This window comes from Passer montanus, unplaced genomic scaffold, assembly GCF_014805655.1.
Source record: "Passer montanus isolate IOZ18808 unplaced genomic scaffold, ASM1480565v1 scaffold12, whole genome shotgun sequence".
NCBI classification, from domain to species: Eukaryota; Metazoa; Chordata; class Aves; order Passeriformes; family Passeridae; genus Passer; species Passer montanus.
In genome coordinates, this window is record NW_024358722.1 from 4,387,869 (window position 1) to 4,412,412 (window position 24,544).

At 35.5% G+C, this 24,544-nt stretch overlaps 1 protein-coding gene across 1 annotated transcript in view; it reads right to left on the reverse strand.

Moving 5' to 3' along the window:
* Positions 1-288: 288 nt before the first annotated feature.
* Positions 289-24,544, reverse strand: part of BTBD9 (BTB domain containing 9) — a 108,656-nt gene continuing 84,400 nt past the window's right edge. Inside the window, exons 10-12 of the mRNA XM_039697773.1 lie at positions 21,790-21,897; positions 5,581-5,659; positions 289-985 (exon numbers count right to left, since the gene is read on the reverse strand). Of these exons, the coding sequence (XP_039553707.1) occupies positions 881-985; positions 5,581-5,659; positions 21,790-21,897 (292 nt within the window). The 3' untranslated portion in view covers positions 289-880. The remainder of the gene's footprint in view (positions 986-5,580; positions 5,660-21,789; positions 21,898-24,544) is intronic.

Below are 24,544 nucleotides of genomic sequence, written 5' to 3' on the forward strand. Positions count from 1 at the left end.
AAATAATCATCTTCAGGAGTGAAAAAATACAATTTTCTTCAAGATGGATGTTTGATTTAGAAACTTCCTTTTGAATGTAGGAAATGACAATTTTGAACTTTGAAAAGTCAACTAAGGTCAAGATTAATATAGATACATTAATTAGTTTGTTGATATCATGAATGCTTTTCTTGTCATCCCACTGATGAATCAGAAAATTTGCATCTCAGCAGGTAAACATGTCTGATACTTCCTTAATTTACTGTACAGCATTTGCTATAGTTAAAAAAAAGAAACTAAGTGGAATACAGAATCAAAATTATTTAGAAAACAGATTACTAGTTACAAAGGAATATGGATGAAGAATCACTTTAAAAATAAAATATATTGTGGACTGATGTGTTCCATAAACAATTTTTTTGCTAATAAAAGCCTCCACGGAACAAATACTTATTTCATATGCTTTCCATTCGGCTTGAGTAATTTTAGATTTCCACTGTAGCTCTGCCTTTTATTCCCTTCTGTTTTCCTTGCCTTGGTTAGATTAGAGAGGTAGGGTGTTAATGGGGTACTTGATGAAGATTGAAGACCTATTTTCTCCCCCCTTGGAGACCAGCCTGATTTGAACATATCGAGGAGAGTGCGACAGTCTCTTCATGTCCTTGGGAGAAAGCCTTTTCCATTTCAATATTTCCAGCTTTCAGACATGGTCCCCTTCATTCATGGAGAAAGAAAGGTGCCAGCACAAGAAGGTTCTGAATAATTTCATAGAATGTCAGTGGGGCTGCAAAAGCTCCCTTTCAACCTCCTTTATGGTTGCTGAACATGAGGATGTGAGGTGGATCCAGGAGGGGAATGCAGGGCAGCAGGTGCTTGCAGCTCCAACAGGGCAAGAAACAAGCTACTGTCCACTAGTCCCCACCTCTGTTGTTCCTACTTCCTTACTACTCTCGTCCTTGTGGGTACTGTTTTGTGCTGGGCACTCAAAATGCACACAGTGAAACACCTGGAGAGAACAAAAAATGAAGATAAAGTAAAACAATTTAATGCTGAGAAAAACATGATCAAAGTAAGATGAAGTTTACATGTTTGTCACTGATCTGGTGTCATGGTTTGATCAGTGACAAAGCCAAATAGAATGTTTCACCATGAGGTCAAAAACATTTACTCATGGGCAATAAACATTAGGCAGGGTCAACACTGGAGCAAGAGAAGGCCTTTAAATTATACCAACCTTTACTTATAGCACTAAAAATCAGAAAGATGGTTCCAAAACAGATAGGGATATTTGTAAACATTTTTTTCCTTTGCCAACTACCAGAAATACCTACTACATGCTATTGGATAATAACAACAGTTATATCAGTTGTCTTAAACACATTTTATGATCCAATCACTTCCTCAGGAGGCTGAATGTTCATGCACACTAGAAATGAAATTTAAATCATTACCAACATGATTCTATTTCAAGATTGCCCTCTGCTGTAATAACAGTGGCAGCTCTACAGACATGTCCTGGAGTATGTAGACAGGCATTCAGAGTGTCCAAGGTGGCTGCTGCTTCATCAGATGAAATATTCCTTTTGAAATAGTGATCATTTTCTGATGATTCAAACAATATCTGGGACCAGTGTACAGGTGACTGTATCTTAGAGTAAGAGGACCAAGTGCTTAAGCATTTTTTCCAATTTACTTTCTACTGTACTTACTTCTACTTCTTCTTGAAGAGCCTGGGAGGAGAAGGGGGAGGAACTCTTTAAAATTGTTACAAAGCCTCTTTCCATATGATTTTGTATTGCTATGAATTGCACGACTTTGACACACACTAAATAAAAATATTGTTTTACAGTGCTTTAAATTTGCTGTTTTCCCATGCATTATAATTTAAAAGCTAAAGCTCGATGAATATTAAATCCTGAATTTTAAACTTATTGTCTTAACATTGTATACTTTTATGACATCTTCTATTATTCTTGTCTTTAAAGCTCTTCTCACAAAGAAAGGTAATCTCTTATAATCTTAACTGCCCTTTCCCAGACCCTTTCCAATTAATGTGGGTGAAATCAAATATCATAAACAAGACGGATATACTACATATTCATACAAGACTACAGAATACTATATTTTCTATCTTTTCTCCAATATAACCTCAAATCCTAGTATTCTTTTTGACCATCCCTGCTCAACTGAACATTGAGCAGACATCTGCAGTGACATGTTTGCAGTAGCCCCAGGTCTTTTCTGAGGATGTAGCTAGCTAATTCAAATTCTGACAGCATACATAAAATGAATTAAAAAAATTTCAGTCACTGCTTGGTTTTTTTTAAAATCTCCATTATATTTTCTTGTGCCCCCTCAGTATAAGTTTTTATGCAGCTGCTTTGCAATACATACTTATATTTCTATATATGCTCACATAAAGATGTATTGCTATGCCTTTATATATACATATATATGAACAGATTACAAATCTGCACAGGCACCCATACACAGACACATGTGCACAAAATGGTTTTCCTCTGCATTTCTTCTGTTTTTGTCCTAAAGCTGAACTAATTCCTATACTGGCATGCATTCTCTCCATCTGTTACAGTTCTTGAGAAGCCAATTTTTGTATTTATCTACACTTCTAGAGAAGTCCCTTTTGTACTCATCCCACTCCTGTGTTTTTAAAGTAACAGCTATTGCAATTTTTCCAGCTGCACTTTTCAGGATAAGGCCTTGCAGAAAAGAACATTCTCTCATCCGTGTAGCTCTGTAAGATGCTGCTTTCCTTGAAAGGAAGCACAGAATGTGATGGAGGTCTCTAAGCCAGGAGATTCTGCATTTCTGCTGTATCCCACAGTAACAGTGTTTCTCATTTAAAACCTCACTTTACATAGTGATACAGCTTTTTTAAACATAGTGTGCATGGACAGCCCTGAAAATTAGCTAACAGTAGTCGAGAAAGTCAGAAGTACACAATTCTTAAATTGTAACTTTTATTTTTACTGATTTTTTCATATCAAATTCTTAGTGATGAAAACATGTGGCATATTGGCAAGCCTGTGAATTTGGAACATGATTCTCAGTTACTCTGCCACCTCAGCATATAAAGAATACAGTGTGGGAGAAGCCTAAGCCTGAGAAGCACAGTCGAGCCCAGCTGCCGCATCCGGTATCAGAATTAAGCATTTCAGAACAACATCACTAAAACAAACAATCTTGCACGGGCTTCTCTCAAAAGAAAAAATAACAGTTCAGGATCACCCTGTGACCCACGTCATGTTCTACTTCTCATGGATATTTTGAGAGAGGTCAGACACACAAAGCAGGAAGGCCAAGTACAAATACACTGGCACAGTAATTTGTAAGATAAAGCTCTCACATCAGCAACTAGGTGTCCTTTCCAGGTCAGTGATACTGGAGAGGAATAACAACAGAAAACTTACATGAAGTATCAGGTGACCTATCTGACAAATAAATGATGACAAGGAAAAATAATTCTTTTCTCTACAAAAGTAGAATGTGTGTAAGCTCAAGAAAAAAGAAGGTTACACTTCTATCATGTTCTAATATAACAAAAGCTATTCAAATTCCAGGTAAAAAAATTTGTGAACTTGTCTTTCAGAACTTGAAAAACATGGTGAGGAAAAATGAGTTTAAAAGATTAAAGAATTCACAAAATGGAGAAATTTTATGGGATTTATTTTAAATTCAAAAAATCAACTCTTCCCTTTGGGATGTACAAATTGTGTTTCAAAGTTCAAAGGTATGTGTAGGTAGAAAAAGGAATATTTTGTACCTATTAAAGAATACTCATTGATAAGAATATGCTGCTGAATATGCTGTATATTTTATTAAAAATGAAAATGTCTGACAAACTGTAGTAGCAGCTGTGGGCAAGTAATTCTGGACATTGCTTATATTCTTACTGAATAGACTACTGAGACTATAGAACAAACCAAGATTTTGGTTAAACTATTCCTATTTAATTTGTAAATAGGAAAAAAATATCTTGCTGCTTTCTTTAGAAGACTAAAATCTATGACAAAACATTACAGACCCTCTCTTTTATATATATATATGTAAGTAATTTGGTAATATGTGCACACTGACAGTGTTCCTCCTCTATAGGCATGAAAAGAAATAACTTAAAAAATAAAAATCAAATTATTGTTGGATGCAGATTTTACAGACAAAAGAGGAAAAGACAAAGGAGAACAGCATGTATTTATAATTCAACTGAGACACTACATGAATGGCTGTAACCTCTATTCATACTCATCTTCACTACAGTTATGCAGTGCTCTATATAAATAATTATACAGGATATTAAATTCCTTGGAAATAGTAACCAATTTGAAATTAGAATTATGGCTAAAAGGCCATTGCTCTTCAGGGCTTAAAGCTACCTTCAAGAATTCAAAGTTGAAAGCAATGTTCCCTGCATTGCTAAGTTTATGCAATGCACCTCATTCTTTTTTAACAGAGAGTTGGGAATTTACAAACACTGGCATGAGAGGAAACAAGACTGTCAGTATGGATCACTAATGGAAGAAGCCTTCTTCACACATGTACTACCCCATAGGCAGCTTCTGACATTAATTCTAAGGACTCATTGAGACTGAACTGTACAATCAGAGACACTGCTCAGAAACACAAAATAAAAATTTGTATTCCCAGTTCTGTTGGCTGAGATACTGATATCTGGTGCTGCTCTGGTTTGCAGGAGTTGCACTACATCTGGGAACAGACAATGCCATTGGATGATGCTCCCAGTGCTTAGGAACCAGCAATACCAAATGCTAAATACAATCAGAAAACCTCACCTCTGGAGATGACAAATTGTAATTAATCCAAATGTAACAGTGCTACCCCAAACATCAGAGTACCACGTTTGGTGGTGAGATACACATGTGGGATATAGGCAGGTCTATACACACAAACTGTGGCCTTTGGGGCCTCTTGTAATGTTGTCATATAAGGTCCTAATCTCACAAAGACATACATATACTCTTAAATTCACATATTGTAAATTGTTTCACTGAAGTCAAGAGTAAAATCTGGACTTCATCTGAGACAATACACAATGACTACAAAAGAGAGAAGCACAAGTAAACAAAGATGAGATAATACTGCACTTTCTTTTTATACAGAAAAATATATTTTTCTGCATAAAATGAAAAGAATCTTCTGGTTTGGCCACTATTAGTCAACCAATTCACCAGGTATGAAAATTAATGATAAGTGAATCTTATGCAAATAAGATTTTCTTATGAGTACTGAGATTTTTCTTATGTTTTATTAATTAAAAAGATAATATACGGGTGATAAAATCCAAGTATATCAGAGACCATACATCTTTCTCTAGTGTATTAAATTGGTATTTTAATTGTTCACCAAAATCAGGATTAATTTAAAAACAAACCCAATAGGAGTGTTTGATGGCAGTGTAGAAAGGTCAAAACAAGGAACAGTTTCAAGTGTTTTGCTAGATTGCCAGAGCAAAAAGATGAAGTATGTACATTTGAGAAGGCCTTATGAATTTCACTGCAAGATATGAAAAACTGTGTTGTAGTATATTCTTGAAGAATATGGGGTTTTTTAGAAGTTCCTTACCTCATTAGCTGTGTTGCGAGTTCCAACTATTCTGATAAAAGATGCAGGCTGTTTATCAAAAGTGATTGTTTGCCAGGATCTACAAAGAAAATTCAAAAAGACATACAAATATTGAACAGTCACAAAAGCCTCCAATAAAACATACAGAATGCATTCAAGTGACAGTATGTATGTACTATTATCACTTAACAGGGCGGATGGAGAAACATTTTTCATTGCCTGAATTTCCAGCACCGCTTCCTCATTTTTAAGTGTCTTGACTCTGCTTATGCAATTTCATACATACCTTATACCACTATAATTTTCATGCAGGGACAACAATCATACTATTGAAGCTGAAAGTTAAGAAAATAGTCAAAGAAAAAAGGCCTGGATTGAAGCCTAAAATTCTTGACTAATATGGACTGTATTAGATAAAAAAAAAGGTCAGATAAATAAAAGTGCATCCTCCTATTAACTTCTCACCAGAAATCACCAGAGTTTGGTTCAAAAAAATTACAACTGCAGGAAGGAAAAAAAAACCCCACACCAAACTACCTAGAAGTTCCAACTTTTCACACTCTAAGTGGAGCAGTACAGCAAGAGGAGCCAAGATTTCTTTGTGTGGACGAATCACCAGAGTTTGGTTCAAGAAAATTACAACTGCAGGAGGGAAAAAAGCAACCACACCAAACTACCTAAAACTTCCAACTTTTCACACTCTAAGTGGAGCAGTAGAGCAAGAGGAGCCAAGATTTCTTTGTGTGGACCAAGGTCCTTCCAGAAGTTTAAAATGCCACAAAGTACCATTTGCAGTTCAGTTTGTGAGCATTTCCCCATGCTGACACAGCAGCAGTGAGGAGAACAGACCACTCTTCCAGAGCTGGTATATAATTTCAGGCTAGACTAGAACATTAGAGGTACATTGGGACCACTATAATCTTTGTTCCTCACTCATACTCATCTGATCTGAGTGAGCTGCAACATCTCAAGCAGCCTAATACACAGCAGGAAAAGGACACCATACCTTTGTGCTCACAGTACAACAGAACCAATAAAAAGAATACCACGAACTAGAGCTTTCAGTTGGGCACCAGTTTTCCACTAGTTTAGTACTTGAACACATTAAAATTTAAATTTTTTTACATTCATAAAACATGAAAAAAATCCAGAATTTAACTTCTCAGCCAAACTAGACTATATAACAGAAGGCCTGCACATTAAAATATAAATTATTTTTATTCATAAAACATGAAAAAAAAATCCAGAATTTAACTTCTCAGCCAAACTAGACTATATAACAGAAGGCCTCAGAAATAAAATTAAATTAGGTGTAACTTGATTAATTTACTATGGAAAAAAGCTGGATAGTTTTCGAGAATGGGTTCTGAATACCTTTAGAAGTGTTCATGTAAGAAAAAGGGGACCAAAGTAAAACTGGAATAGAACACCACTCACTGTCAGCAGATAACCCCAATGCCTGGCAGTATGAACAGCTTCATTGCTGACTATTTGTCCGACATTTCATTTTTCTCTTGCTGGGAAAACTCAGTTTGTAACAAACATAGCATTTCTCAGCTTAATTTAGTTAGCTATTACTTTTATTACTGCTGTTTGGTTATATTTGCTTAAAGAAGATTACAAATCTAATCAAGTCCTGATTTCAAATAGTTTAGTGGTCTTACTCCATGAGGTAATGGGTGTAATTAGAGTCATTCATGGCAACAGAGAGGTGTGGCTTGTGGCAGGCCTCAGAGGTAGGCAGTTATCTACCTGATGGTATGGTTTATTTATATCCCTTATGTGGCTATACCTCTATTTTAAAGCTCAGGTTGTTTCTTCATGCTCTAAATAAAAGATAAAATGGGAATAGACTATTTTGTTGATTGTTTCGAGACCTGAAAGATTGTCATGATTTAAACATTTCCCCCCAACAGGATAATTACTCTCCTTGACATCCCTTCTAACATTACTCTAGTATGGTCAGTCAATCTCCATGGGCAAACAGAATTTGTTACCTTGAACTACAATGTCCCAAAGATGAGAGGCTGGGATAAAGAGATGATCACAGCAGTGCTTCTCCTAACAAAGCATTGCCATAGTTTGCATTATGCATATGCTTTGACATTTACACACAAAAACTTTATGCAAGGAGAACGATGATGGATAAACAGTTTGCTTTCTCATGATTTGGAAAATATTTTAAAGCTGCACTAAATAAAAGAGTTTAAAATCCTAAAGTAGATATTAAGAAGAGTCTGTGCCTCCCTAGACACTAATGTAGAGTTTGTGTTCTGTGATAAGAAAAGACATTAATTAGAGACCACAAAATAGAACAGAAGTGGGTCTGTATTTATTTCTACCATTTCTGAGCACTGGTCAGATACACACTGCACAAACTCAGTGCAGAATTTCCAAGCACAGCAATAAATGTCACTGTTTGTGCCAGGATGTGATAGCAAGGAAGCTGATGCATCTATTTGGGAATACATCTGAAGAGCACAACAGATAGTAAGAGAGATTGAGAAAAAGATCTCTGAAGACTGTTTTGATGACATACTTCCAGATCAACTCCTCCAGGAAGTTCCTATGCTTCTTCACTTCTCAATGCATTGCAAGTCCTTACTTTCTGCTACAACAGCATTATTAGAATTGGATTAAAATTACTTCTTTAATAATATTAAAATATAATGAAAAAGAATAAAAAAAAATCTTGAGAGTGTTTTAGATAGCATTTTCAGCAAATTCAGTCCTAAGACTATTTATATTTTGGTATGTGTCCATTTTACTCCTTTCTCATTGGAAAAATAAAGTCAAAATTACATACCATTTGTAGGCAAGTTATTAAAATTCAAGAACATTGCCACTGGATAATTAATACTTAATTGCATAAGGAGAAAATTAGGAGGTTCATTTTATTTTCTTAGCAAAAAGGAGAAAAGCCAAATAGAAAACAAGCCAAGTGAATTGGGAAGCATAATTTTTGAAATAAGCAAGGCAAACCTTCAGTAGAAAAATGCATGGATTTGACTGCAACAGTACATTTGAGAATGTTGATATATGCCAGGCAATACCTCTACAGTACAGACATTATTATGCAGCAAAGAGATAATTTATGAATGTAACTATACCCCTATAAGAAAAGAGATTTCTGACAGAACATTATCAAGACATATCTGACCTGTTTTTTGCATTTGTTGTTGATATAACAAATTGACTTAGAATTCGATTAATGTATAGAGCCATAACAATTTTTCAGTGGCGTTCCTCAATTAAAAACATCACAGGTAAACCTCAAGTTTTTTTTCTAACTTTCCTTTTTTACTACTAGTTATCTCTGCTGGTACTATTTTAATAATTTCAGTTTCTCTGTAGAAATTGTATTTTGCAAATTGTTTTGTAGTCATGTCATTTATCTATTATCTTATCATGCCATGCCTGTGTGCTTACTTTACATTTTCTTTGCACAAGCTTGTCTTTCTATTCTCAAAATCACTTTTGATGGTCTTTATAAAAATTTCCTCTAAACTTTATACATTGCTCTCACAATTATTCACAGAAGTCACTCTATAACAGGAACAGCAGCATTAAAGCAGATCAAAACCACTTCATTCTTAGCCTGGGATTAGATAGTCTTGTGTAATGGATGGCATCTCTTCACCTTTACTCCCCATATGCCAAACAAACAAATCTTTCAAACTGTTGGCAATACTTTTACTGTCTTTACCTGGGACACAGTCATAAAGAAGCTATCAGAATTTACTTCTCTCATAAAATGACACTGCTTTCTTTTGGACTTTTTGTGTCTCTGTACAGCTTATTAGTGACCCTATAACAAATATAGTTTTCAGGGTTTAGCTTTATTAAATATTCAGGCAGTGTTGATATTTTTTATGCTTTGACACCTGTCTTGCTTGCTGATTTGTTTTAGATTTGTTGGCTCAGTCTGCAGCAGTTCTGGTCATCACTTTCATAACAGAAATAATCACTGCGTCAAGTTGAGGTTTCCACCCCAAAGAGAAGACCCAGGACTAGCAGCCTACTCAGATTTATACCAGGATCCCCTAGCTGAAATGCACACTACAAGTTGTTTGGCTAGCAGCTCCATTTTAAAAAAGAAATTAGCCTTGTTACAGTCCTACAGCGTTTAACACTCTACATCTCACCTCAGCCACACGACTTCTAACTCTTTTTCTGCCTGACTCCCCTAAGGAGACGCAGTAATTGATGATTAGCATTCCAAAGCCATGCTTGCATCCTGTGAGCCTGTCATACTTAATTACATTTTAACTATATTCGTCTTCTGTAATAGCCTGAACATAATTTAGATAATTATCTTTTGCTCTCTTATTCTCTGACTCTGCCTGTCTCACTTAGAGCTCCTTGCAATGAAAATCACTTTCTCTGTTTAAACATATAAACAGACTCTTGGGCAAAGAATTTTCACCTCTCCAACAGCAGCAGCTGAAAACCTGATGGCTTTGTGCATCTCACAATCTTTTCATCACACTCTATTCAGAGAAAGGAAAAAGATGACTAAAAATCATCCCACTTTCATATTTCTTCTTGTCTTTTTCCTTATTAGGCTATTGCAAGAAGAATGCAAGAAATTCTGATGTCCATGTAAACCAAATACCCCGCTATTCATTAAACTATCTATAGCTCCAAAAGAGCAATTCACCTCCTAAAGAGAAGAGCATTTAAGCATTTAGAATATTTTCCTAGTTATTTCTAAGAAAAGCTGCTAGCTTTCTAAAGATTTATTACACATAATAGGACATAAATAGTGATTCTTCCCCATTATTTCCTTCTCTCTGAGAAAGAACGGGAAACTTTTATTTTATGGAGGTTTTCTAATGAGCCAGTGGAACTACACAATACTACCACACTATGGGCTTACTAGAGCAGCACTGAGCAGAGCTGAAACCCAGTTCAGGCCCAAGATGTCAGACAAAGAGAAGCTCTTACATGTAACTAACACTCATCGAGCTGTAATAACCATACCATACTCCTATCAAGGCTTGCTTTAGGCTAAGCATGCACATTTTCAATGTGCACATCATGTCTCCTCACCTTCCAAGATGACATACAACTTCCATATTTCTGTTCCTCACTCCAAGAAAAAAAAAGGCAAAGCAGACTGTGAAGCAAATTTAACCTCCATTTTACTTTCTAATATTTGTCTACATACGCCTTATTCTACAGTAAGTGATGAAACACTTCTTAGCTTATTTGGATGTTGACTTTTTCAACTGTCACTATGTATTTTTTATGGAATTTGTAAAAGCAGGTAACAAGACAATGAAAGAAGAGTTGTGTCCTTTTTCTATATATTAGTCTGATGATTGTACTGATATAAAGAAGGCAGATTGTAACCAGCATGTGATGCTGCCATATAAAATTGTGTGCACAGATAAGCAAGCTTACTGGAGGAGTGCCACAGTATGTTCTGCATGATATGTTACACCCCCTGCTTTGTTAATGAATACCATACTAACCTTTCTTATGGAGTACCTATAAAATAAACACAGAAGCACACACCATAAATGCTATAAAAGTAATTGTTATAGAGATACTCTTTGTTATAAAAAGGTCTACAGCTACCTTATAAATTGGCTGTAAACCTCATGTTTTCCACCACAACAGTACTAAACAATGAAGGGAATACTCCCTGTCTTGTTACAGCTGCACTTCAACATAGGAACTCAGAAACACAGACCCTTAAAGAAGTCAGACTGAGTAGCTGGCTCAGCCAACCCCTTGCCATCCAGCCTCCCAAGCTACTGAGGGGGGAAGACAAAGCATGAGAAAGAAAATATTGTTAGGAATCAAAGATCATCAATGTTTTGGTTTATAAATTGAATCTAATTAAGATAAATTCTACTACTGGTCTGCCTCAAATAAAACTCAGTTTCCATCTCATGCTGTGACCATGATGGTGTTTCTCGAAAGGTGGCCTATGAAACATGGGACTCCTAAGGAAGCAAGGAAGGTCCAAGCTGCAAGTAACAACTTTTTATCTGTTGCTCTCAGAGATGGAGGCAAAACTGATCTAATTATGCATCTTGACAAAAAAACCCCAAACACACCAAACAGCCAAAAAAGACTTTAAGTACTAACAGAGGTAATAAAAATGGTTTGTGTAAATATTATAAGAGTCTAGAACAAATGTGAGAATAATAATAAATACTAAAAGTCACCTGTTGCAGTACTTGTTGAATAATAGCTTTATATACTGACAAGTAAAAACATGCATGAACATTCCTGGGAAACTTTCCCTCAAAAAGAATACTTCCCAAAAGGCTGTATAATTCTGAAAGTATCTGAACTAAGTTTGTAGCTATTTGTAGGATAATTTCTATGATTTGGTCCTTTGCACCAACCCAAACAAAATATCTGTCCTCCATAAGAATGCTTTACTGAACTGCTACAAATGTTGCATTGCATAGGATTTGTTGTAGAAACCAAATATGGGCTTGACAAAACAGACCTACTGGAAAAAAAAAAATTCTGACATATAATTGATTTCGTAAAGTCTATACTGGCTTTCTGACATCTTTATAAAACTTCTCACTTGAAAGACTCCATACAGTAACACCTGCTTTCAAAGCCTCAGTGCTGACATTTTTACCTTTTTAGAAAAAGTATTACAAGAAGAAAATGTTAAAAATATAGTCAAACTGAACAATGGGAAAAGTGAATGTAATAATTATCTTTCTATTTAAATGAAGCAATCAATTTTCAAGTATTTCCACACACCAATGTAGGCAACTGCTGGAATTTCTGTACTGAATAAGCTCATATAATTTAGCTTGCTTACTACACCTTTTTTCAGTTTTAATAAGACATCTTTCATTATTCCGCAAAATAGAGTATATATTTTAAAATCTTACATAAAATTAAATTATTAGCAATTTGCTGGAAACTGGCAGAATGCCATGAGCCAAATTTCTAAGTTGTAGCAAGAACTACACACACATCCTTGGGGACTGCCAGTGGCAGATGAAGCTGACAGCAGACAAAGGCTGTGAACTGCAGTAACTCGAGAGTTCATCTTCTGTGTACATCAGAGCACACATGAGCATGACATATCTGCATAATTCCAGAGGTTGAATTGGGTTTTTTGTGCCTACTTGTTACCAGTAGTTATTGCTCCTGATGTTCACATTGGTAGCAAAGATATGAAAAGCCATCCAATGCAATAACAAACCAATAATACAATTATGGGATGCTTTCAACTTTGAAGACTTCTTGTCCCCATAAATCTACAACAGATTGTGGGCTACTTTTATTATGTAACTTTTCATACCAATGGAAAAATTGATTAAAAACAAATATATAAGCAATTCTTTTAGAGATATGAGGCAGAAACATGCTCCCTATTAATCAGTTTCTTTGTAGTGTGTACACTAACGCTATTTATCGCACTTGTCTCTTCCATTCCCCTGGGTGTAATTTCACGGCCCACTCGTAAAAACTTCACATTTACAGCAACCGCTCTTCTATTACAGTCGATAACATCTAATTGACATGTCAAACCTCCAAGGAATGCAGTAAATTGAACCACAGCCTCTAAGAAGAATAAAACAGTGAAAAAAGTAAATCAGCATGTGCCTCCTCCCAACAGCAATACAAGCATAGTGAGGTTTGGCAATGGAAGGGAGGAAAACTGTTACCATTTCTACTACCACACTGAATTATCTATTAACCTCAATGTCAGAAAGGAAAGCCTTGTGACCTCAGATTGAAACTCACCCACTGAAAACCCTGAACCTGAATTCAGGACTGCAGTAATTTTAGACATGAGAGTGTCTAAAAACAAAACAGACAAAAGTAACATACAACTTTTTTTCTGTTACTTTTTGAACAGAAAAAATGAAAATCCTTCAGAATAGTGTCTGGAAAACTGAATTTTAGTATTTAGTTGGGAACTCTGTGCCTTCAAAATTTATAAACAAAGAACTGGGTAAAATTTCACAAATACAATTTTAAAAAGAAAGGAAACATGACTCATAATGAAAGAGCACAAAACAGAAGTCAGGCAAAACTTGTTTGCATAGCAGCCAAGGTATCAGGAAAAATAATGACTTCATATATGTGTACATGAAATATATGAAATCCATTGAGAAAGAAAAATTAGTTTACAGGTACAGAAGAAAAATAGTGGAATGTAATTGGGTAATATGATGATATTCTGCACTGAGAAATAAAATTCTTACTGTGAAATTCTGTGTAATAGAAAAGGAAAGAGCAAAATGGAAGCATCATCTCTTTAAGTATGTGAAACAAAATGACAAAGCATTATTCTAAAAAAATAGACCACATGCCACACAGTGCAGAAAACCTCAAAGGATGAACCTAAAGATACAATTCTTGGACTTTGTGTTTCATGGTTATAATCTGTCCTGGTAAAAACATTACTGTGACTAGATCAATGGCTTAATATTGCATGAATCTCAATGTAAAACATTTGTTTTGCATTGAGATTCATGCACTATTAAGCATGAATAGTATTAAGATTCATGCAGTATGAAGCATTAAAGACCATACCTGTTTTGGCCAGCATAAACAAATGGGTACTTTTCAGAGTTCTGATGAAATTAGGTCTTAAATATCAACTACCAAATTAGGGCAAACCTCTTGATTTGACATGTTAACACCTGTCCTCCTGACAGTCCAAGAAGATGTTAACAGTTTCTGTATTATTTAATTATTTTGCCTGTAAGAAACGGGGGCTAAAGACAAAAAAAAACCCCTTACATTCTAGGTTACTTGGGTATCTCTTATTAATTATTTTATTATCTTAACCAACAATGAATTTCAAAGTAAACAAATATAGCCTCAAAACAACAGTTCAGGTAATAGCCATTCCTTTCTTATCTCAGGCAGATAAACAGGCCAATTTCACAGGAGACATGTACAATATGGATAACCTTTTTGTAGTAATATTTATTTATACAAGTGCTGAGAGGGTGCATGTGTGGGTATGCCTACATGCATGTGGGTACATGTATGCACGCACAGACATCTTCAAGAGAGAATTTAAGACTGTGAAGGCAAGCCAATGTACTGCCACAAAATAATAATAATAATAATAATAATAGTTCTTGAAAGTAAATGACTGTTTTGACTTTTTTTTATTTTGAATAGAAGACTATACTACAAATATTTTATACATACTGAATTGCCTTTTTTTCTTGAAGTATTTTTTCCTAGTTGGTAATAGCAATACATGTATCTATTTTTAATTTAACTATTTTTGCTGGTCACCAAAGAGACATTCATATCTTTGCTGGCATGGGGGAAAAACCTCAATACCTAAAAGAAACAGGTAGTGATATTGAGGGTATTATTTGGTATTGCTTATTTTCTCTGAGGCAGAAGTGAGCTAAAATCCAAATTGATGTCAGATTTACTGTGGTGTTTTCACAACTCTCCTCACAGCAATGTGCATGAAGAGGAGCCGAGACCATGGCAGTCACAGGGCAAAATGGAGCAAGGAAAAACTTTAATGAATATGGTACATGCAGAGCTGTAGTGAACAAGAACATGGAAAAACATTTAAGGCAGAATAGGACACTGCAGTTTGAAGCTCCTTGTTACACTGTTGAAGGCTTGCTCAAAAGATTAATGTATATTTGTGGCTGGAAAGCAAACATAAGGAACTGAAGGTAGAAGTGGAAAAATAGAAAAGACAAATTAACAATTTGAGAACCTTGTGATCCTGAACTGCTGTTAAGAAATGTAACTTTAAAGAAGCCAGACTCTTCTTCAATCAAGCTAGAATCACCTAAAATAGAAGCCAGCAAATGAAATGTTCGATGCAGAAATTCTACACTGCTGAGAGGCTCCTAATGCTCTGAAATAGAAACTCTGGTTTCTCTCTGTGAAATCTTAATTCTTTGTGCTTAATAAGACAGCACTGTGAAGCTGAAGTCTTTCTTCTTTTGCCTTATTAGAATATTTCGAAAATGTGAGCATATAAACACAGGGAAGAATATGTACTTCAATGCCTCTATCGTGCAGGGCTTAAAAGCTCAATAATTACACAAAATGACCCTTTATATCTGTCTGACTTGTTCCAGTAGGCATTATTACCAGGATAATGAACAGACTAATGAGAACCCTTGGTTTATTTTTGTGAAGTGAGACTTGAAATTGAGCTTCACAGTGTAGCAATTTCCTAGACATGTTGCTTGAATATATTTAATTTTGTATTGTATGAATGTGGCTACAGTGAGTTCGGCAACCCTGGAGCAGGCATCTGGATTTCACCGAGTTGTTGTGAAATTTGCTTCATGTGAAATGAATAGGATGAATCATAGTTGAAATATACTCCATTTGACAGAAGAAGAGGTACAAGAAGAGTTTTGCTGTGAAATTAACTTCATGTAAAATAGGTTGAAGTATGGTCAAAAAAATCTGCTTGACATCAGAGGTACAAGAACAGCTCCTTTTATCCTGTTCCACCCTGCTGCTTGGGAGCTCAGGCATGAGACAGAATTAAGGACTACACAGAAATTAGGAAAAATGTTTTCTCATTCTAGGTATGACAGGACAATAGATGCATGAAAACCTGATGGGAAACAACATAAGAAATGTGAGGCAGGCATACAGGCAGTGGGAAAGAGCTGAGAAACATTTGAGCCATTTTATTATGCAAGAAAACAGTTCTGTGGAAGTAGTTAAGGAAAATAATGATGAATGAAAAATCATGCAAGGGAATTCTAGAAATGGGATCATACAGTGAAGTGCAGGAACTAGAAGAGGAAAGGAATAAAAAACTGTTGTGTTTGTGGTTAAATAAAAGAAACTACAAATATAAGTACATAATGTGCCCCATGCAGGAAAGATATTCATACACTTCAGATATTATCTCCATAGGAGAAGAAATAATCATGTCATGATAGATATTAACCTGGTTTCACAAAAGTGTAGCCAGGAAAAAAAATCCCAACTCGAGTTTGCCAGTATTACTGTTTAGAGCAGAAGTATTTTCTCATTAGAAATCCTCAGACAACACGGAAAAGACTTTTCTGTACATTGGGAAAGTGGTTTAGGACTGTTAAGCACATGATCTAGATCTCTCTAGGTGTTCTCTACCTGTGAATTATTATCAAATAAAATACAGTAGTGAATGAAAACTTGAAATGCATATAATATGTCATGAGGTAGAAATATGAAACACTGGGCAAGAGCAAAGACCTCAAAGTTGAAAATTATTCTGAAAAAAATAATCAGAAGACAGTTACTAAATTTTGATAATGATTCTTGCATCCACACTCCAAAGGCTGTTTCATGTGAAAGTATTAATTAGATTTATACATGAACTACAGAAAAAAAAATTGAGGGGGAACTGAATTAAGAATTGAAATAGCTATTATACAATAAAAACTCAATAAGCAATGGAAATGTGAAATTAAGTTTGGAAGCTTTTACACATTTATAACAGCAGAACATTCTGAATAGCAAAGAAGTAAAAATACATGTCTAATGCAGTATGTTATAAGCCTCCTGGAAATCAAGTAATGCCTGCCATGAGAAAATCTCAACCAGCCATACAAACAGTTGATACAAACTGCTTTAGAACTGTCCATCCAAAACCAATATTCATTGTCTCTCAAATTCCATTACAGTATTAGTTAGAACATACTATGCCTCCTGCCAAGGGATTAGATCCATTTCACAATAACTACAAAGAAGAGAACTTTGAAGAACGATACTGAGCTGATGAGTACCGTGATAGCCTGCTTAGTATTTGTGTTTGCAGGGTTTATTTTATCAGAAGTGTCATTAACTCTGAGGTCTGGTTCTCCTACTGGCCTTTGGTATCTTTTGTTTTTCATTTGACTTTCAGACTCTGTCAGCAAATTCTCCTAACAAGTGCAAGTCTCTATTGTTCAACACTAACACGCTCAAGTCCACTTATCATAAATGTTTTTAAAAATAGAAGGGAACATGACTGTTTTTCATTACTGTCATACTGTGTAGAGAGAAACAGCTTATTGTGGAAAGGAAAAAAAAACAGCCTCCACAGAGCATGTGAAAATTGTCAATTACACAACCAGTATGCATAAATTGGCTCTCACTTAGGGAAGGTACACAAGCTTCCCCTGTGAAGATAACAGACATTCAGTTTTTTCTTCAGCCTTTTAAAACTGGGAGAAGAAAAGGTTAGGAGTAGCCTGTCACTTCCTGCCTTTGAGCACTGGATTATTAATTTACACAAAATACTACATTAAAAATGCCATTAAAACAATCCAAAGCAGCACACTGATAGTTTAAAGGGGATGTTCATGCTTCAGTAGTCTGCCAAAACCAATACACGCTCTTTAAACATAATTTAATTTTTTCTCATAGTTTTTTCTTCCACTTCCCAATTATCAAAGGTGCCTGTCGAGGTCTGTGTTTGGCAGACAGTTCATCCTCCTCTTTGTACTAGCAACTGAGCAAAAATTATTTAGAGACCTCGCAGAACACTTGCAAGACAGCAGGTTAATGACCTCCACAAAAGTCTAACTCCACTGCAACTACAGGTAGCCATAAAGCCAGGCAGTAAACAGTGAAGACAAGAAGTCTGATCCACAGAAAGAACTCTTACCCACAGATCCCTGAAGCCAGGAAAATGAATAGGAAATATTACTAGCAATGCAAATTTTCTCACTGAAGTATTCTGTCTTTTCAAATCTGGGCCCCTGTGAAATTCTCCCATGTTTCCACAACATCCACTTTGATTTTCTACATTGGAAAGCAAGTGAGCAATTTTTCTTCAGAAAGCAAGTGAGCAATTTTTCTTCAGACTACAGCAATACATTAAACACAGAACTAATGCCAGAAAGGATAACCTCAGGATTTCAAGACCTTATCAATCACTTACATTGCACTCCCATCTCCATTATGTATATTGCAGTCAAGTGGGCAACCACAGTCCCATGGAAGGACACACTTACTTCTTATTTTCCTTAAAAAAAGACACAGGTCTCAACGAAGACCATTTTTATACCAACACAGGATTAGTTAATTTCAGACTGCAATGTCAAATATTCATTTAAAAAAAAAAGAAGATTTGGTTGAGATAAAAAATAGCTGCAAAATTGGACCACATTAGCAAAAGATTTGTTTTGTTTCACCCAAGTGAGAGAGGAGCACAGCATTCAAAACCATGCAGGGAACAAAGAGATGAGAGTACTGTTGTTTCTGTCCCTGTATGCTCTAGTCTGGTTAACAAAAACTGCCAAATGCAGGCATTGCAACTGTCTGCCTAAACCTGATGGTGAGCCAAACCCAAGCACAGTGCTTCAGTTTGACGGTTCCTTTTCCTTGGGGAGCCTGTAAATCAGCAACAGAAGGCATTCAGAGGCAGACTAAAACTATCAATGTAATGCTAAGAGGAAGGACAGACAGATAAAAAAGAAATCCTTTGCATCCACTAGGAGTATCTTCATCGTTACACTATGACAGTAAACCAGAAAAACTGTACCACCTCTGCTTTACCAGCATCTGTTAATTTTGGTTAACATCCAAATCTATCTTCCCTATTTGTTGTCACAGTTAAAAATATCTGAAGTGAAAACAAGTTGTTTGTTTTCATGGCAACCACCCCCAGGTTTCAATCTGAGCTTTTTTTCTTTCTTTTTTTTTTTTAATAACAGAAACTAACCCAAAAAACAGTTCTTCACATATTCCTGGCAGCAACTGGTTCCATTTTTCCCTCTTCATTGAGAACTCTCTACCACCACATTGAAAGTTTACCCAGCAATTTTAAGTGAGGGCCTTCATTCAACACATGAGCCATTGAATGATGATGTCTCTTCTAATTCTACTTTCCACTGTTTTTAAACACTAAGAATATGGCTTTTTTAGCTCATACCATGTTTCAGTATTTTTCAGAAAAAAAAGAAATAGTGTGCCAGTACTGTATGTAATTACACACTGTATGAAATTACAAGGCCCTGATCTTTACAGACCAGTCCTAACATTTGTGGCATTTGGCAGTTATATAGCATTTTATATATTTAACATATTTACTAGCGAAAAAAATATTGATACTATAGATATTACTGCATATATTTATATGATACATATACTAGGTTATCAAACTGCCATTACAATGTAAGTAATTTTTGAGCTGAAGTAACTTCAGCATTTCTGCAAATCATACCTGAAAATAAAATGAAACATATTTAGTTTTCTTTGACTGAAAAAACCCTAGTCTATATTTCTGATCATAAAGGCAAGAGATATAAATTGAACATAAAAACTGCTATCAGATGCGAAGAAATCACCTGAAATTTGATGGCCAGTGAACTCTGCTAGTTTCATGACCAGGTCTTTTTATCTGTTTAGGCAGATACAGACAGTGCTAGGACACTCCAGGTCTGCAGACATTAAGAATAAAGACTGGCATTATGGCAGCTGACTGCACATCTGTCAGAGCAAGAACTTAGGCAAAATGCAATTCTTTAATCCACATGAAAATTGTTCCTGCAGCCACAGCTTTGAGAATTTCCAGAGTATCTATGTTTTGAATCAAGATTTGAAGTACACCCAAAGAAGGCAGCTATCTTTACTTTAGGGATGTACCTTTATTTCCTTAAGGCTAAGGCTTTGAAAATAACAAAAAAAGCAAAAAAGCATGGTTTGAGCATGGTGAAAAGATATTTGAACTGGGCAGTCTATCAGCAATTTCACCAGCACTGTGCATACTTAAGCAAGTGCTCCTTTGGACTGTTAAAAGGCTTTCAATATCAAAATGTAAAAGGAAAAAGTGCACAAAGATTCCTGATATCTCTTTCTCTCCCTTTTGTGGTTTCAGCCTTTTAGTGCTCCCACTGCTGGAGGCAGACAAAAAGATGAGTTTTATCTATTATGCTGAGATGTCTTTGAGAACGAGTGAAGATTTAATCGTTCTCCAGACCTGCAGGCAGAACCCAGGTTTTCTGCTCATCAATACCCTGCCCTTTGCAGGCACTGAAAGGACGTGTCAAGTTCTCCTTCACCAACACATCTAGAGTGCATTGTAAAGTATTTGAGTCACACTGTTTGTTAAGAGATGAAATATAAACTTTAGAAAAATGTGTGTCAGCAGTGCTGCTACAAAGGACTGAATAACTCTCTTGCTTGATGTGATGAACTGAGCATTCAGAATGCCTCTGAATTTGTAAAATCAATTTTGTTTCAATTGGCACAAATACAAGATGGGTGGGGGCTGGCCCCATATAAGCTATGACTTGAATTTTGCCAAAGAAAGAAAGCACATCTTATGGAAAACTGACTCAGGGAAAATAAAAGATGGAAGATTTTTATAATTCTGAACTTCCCCGGGTTTTAATCAGGGAATCACATTGCATCAACACTTGTTGAATGCTGAGCATACCTGGCTTCTGGATACGTAATATATAAATTTGCAGGCTGTCTGTTCAGTCCCATGACCAGTATATAGATCATTCTTTGTTAGGAATTAGAATCATCATCACAGGGCTTAAGAAGGCTCTCAGGACCAAATTATTCTTCCATACTTGAGGAATATTTTATCAGCAAAAACTGTAGTAAAGTCAATGGAGAGTATACAGTTGGAGAGTATTCATGCCTGATTTCTCCTGATTTAAGTATTCAAATGAAAATGGAAGTTTTTCTCTCTTCTTTATCTCTGCTTAAGGAGCACTCTTTTTCTATGGAAGGATGCTTTTCAAAAGCAGAGTGTTTGTTGCATAAGTCAAGTACTCCACTTTCGAACAGAGACAAGATCAAGCTTTGGCAACTGTGTGTCTCTTATGATTTGGTCCCTACCCTCACTCTCCTCACTCTCTTCGGATGTCATACAATACATTTATGAGTTTTGATAAGGGAGAAAGACATTTGAGTAGCCACATCCTTTATCACGTATGCTCTCTTCCCTCTCCTACCACATTTCTCAAGGCAGGGTGGTTTGACATCCAGGGTCACCATAAACATGTGACCTCCAGAAAAATGCAGTTTAACTTCTAGTGATCACAAAATGAAGGGTGTAGTAGGCAGACTTTTAATGAACAAAGAATCCAACTGATTGTCTGAAGATCCAGTACCAATCTTAGGAAATTGATTCTGAAAATCTTGCATTAATGTATAGGTTATGCAACGACCATTCTTTTCACAGTAACCTATGTAAGTAGTGAACAAAAAAAAAACCCACCAAAAACTGTGGCTTGCAGTTCTTAATTTGTGCCAATGAATGGAAAAAACTAAACTCACTTGCAGGAAATTTTTGTGCGATCCACCACCATGGTCCACTGCTGCTGATTTGTTGAAACCTCAATGTAGTAGCTGTAGCTCCGATCATCGCAGTCCCAAAGCAGCAACCTACATAAGAAGTTTTTGAGTGGTAAGTTAAACAAACATCAAACCAACTTTTAATTTTTTTCCAGCCCTTTATTCTCTTCACTTAATCCTTTCTAAACATAACTGTTTCTTTAGGAATGTACCTCTAACACTCAACAAAGTCTTTACTGTTTTTGCCATCTCAAACTATTCTTATGATTTGGTCTTCTTATGATTTGTGACTCTATTCTTATTATCCTGAGGCCAGTAATAGACTCACAGGCTTACAATAACCAACTTATGAACATTAATCTATTACATTCCTCCAATTACTTTTAATTGATTTGCCACATGGCATTGCCTTTTTTAGACACGATGCAAAGATCTGTTTCAAAAAGTCAGTTTAGGAGAGGACAGGAAAAACAGAATTAGGTGATTAAAAGAATTACGCTGCCTTCTTAATTGTATTTTAATGGTTTTGGAAAATATATCAGAAATATATTAAAAAAAAAAAGAAAGCAAGAAAATTCCCAGTCCTGGTTCATCAGAAGAAGAAGAACAAAAAAAAGGCAATAAATTGTTAAACAAATTGCTAATAAGGCAGAAGAAAAAGAAAGTCAAAAGAAAGTTCTAACAAACACACACTCCTTTAGGAAGGGCACTAAGTGATATTGAATAGCCTTTGATTTCCATACTTGTCTTACAGAGAAGACTTAAAGCATCAGGGACGGCATTCAGCTCAAGTATTACCCAAAACCATATCTGGCAAATGTATCTTCTTTACTTTTCTTTACATGGGCATTATCTCCCTCTTGTAAGAGATAATTGGCCCAGAAGAGACACAGTACTCGAGGTATAGCCTCCCAACACCAAGTACAGAGAGAAACATTCTAGTTCAGGCCTTTCTTTTCAGCTTTTGAAATCCCAGTGTTAAAAGTGGAATTAGGTCTAGTGGCCAAGCAGATTCAAAACAAATTCTCTAGATGCTGAATGTAGCTCATTAATATTATCAGAAATAATATGCTGTCAAAAGTAGCTTTAAGAAGCTAAATTAGAACACTTTCAACAAAAGTCTTTTAGCACATATGAATACTGTCTATTTGCAAATTAAAAAAATTCAGAGCTGACTTAGTAAAAAACAGAGTTGTCTGTCCACCATGACAGTCTTAAAAAAACATACCACACCCCAAAACATAACCACCCAGATTCAACACCTCTCCTTCATCTGGTTATCCCCATTCCACTTTTCTACAGCTGAAAGGTCTCCAAATACAAAGAATGAAGTGCATTCTCTTAAAAAAAGAAGTTTACCGATTACAATCCTCTATTTGGTAACTGCTACTAATCACAGGTCCTGAATTGATTTAACATTTATATTTAAACCAAATCTTCTAAAATGATAAAAAGAGGAAAAATAAAAAATATTCATAAATTTGTTTTCCTTCAAAAAGTCTATCAAAATGTAGCTAATTATGCTTTTCAACAGAATCCTTTTTATCATGGTGACTCAATGCTGTTTCCTTGATCCATGTTTTCAAAGCTATGATCAAGAGTTTGAATATCAGAAGCACACTGGTGACTGTAATTTCAACTAACAATACTATAATTAAAACACAGCTGGCTTGGTTTTAAAGCAAAAGGCTACCAGGACATATTTGTTCCTTTCAAAAGTATGCAATTGCTCTGTCCCAAATCAACCTAATCTCATTAAATAGGTTTAAAAATCATATGGTTTAGAATTATTATAAACCAAATAATGAGTGAATTAAAGACAGTGGCATCTTTCCCAAAGTGACTTTGCATGAATACTAAACATAGATTTCTGTTTCTTTGATACTTCTGAAGGAAAATAAAAAGTTATTTCTTCTCTAGTAGCTTTTTAGGACAGACTCAGGATGTAGACTGACAGTAGAAGTTATGTGGAATTTACTCTGCTTGTAATGCCTTTCTAATAAGCAGTGAAAACATTTCAGGTGACAACTAGAATATTCACAAGTGGATACTGAGCACAAAGGCCACTTTTTATGCCAGGCACAACAATCTTTCCAATATATTACAGGCAAATTACCATGCTGAACTTTTTTAGCAAAGCCATGTTTTGCTAAGATGAATATTAAATGACAGGAAGGAGAATATTCCACTTAAAAATGAGAATTACACCCATTGGAAATGCATCTGTTTATGGCAAAATTTCCCATGTTCTTAGAATCTTCCATATTGAAATAAAAAGCTAAATTAGCTCATTAGTGTATCTTGCCCTCAGGATTGAGAAAGAAAAAATGAGTGAAGATTTATGCAGCTTACACCTTGCAACACTGTGAGATTTAAACATATTTCTATTTTGGGTATCTGGAGCCTAAGCTTGTGAATCATTTAATATGACATTGCTGTTTACATCACATGTTCACAATGCCTCACTTTATAAAATAAAAGCTTTTCAAATATGAATGAACTTCACATTGCAGGCACAGGAAAACAATTATATTGGCTACCTGTTACAGAAAAAGAAAAATGCTGCAGTACCTTTTTAAGCAGTATGTCCCTAAATGCCATCTGTTGCTCTGTGATTGAAAGTTCTGTGTTTCTAAAAACATTTTCTACTGTCTGTGCTTACTTTTTATTTTCAAATTTCTGTAAAAAAGATTGTCCCTGTTTCGTTCAGACTGCTGTATAACTACATACACTCAAG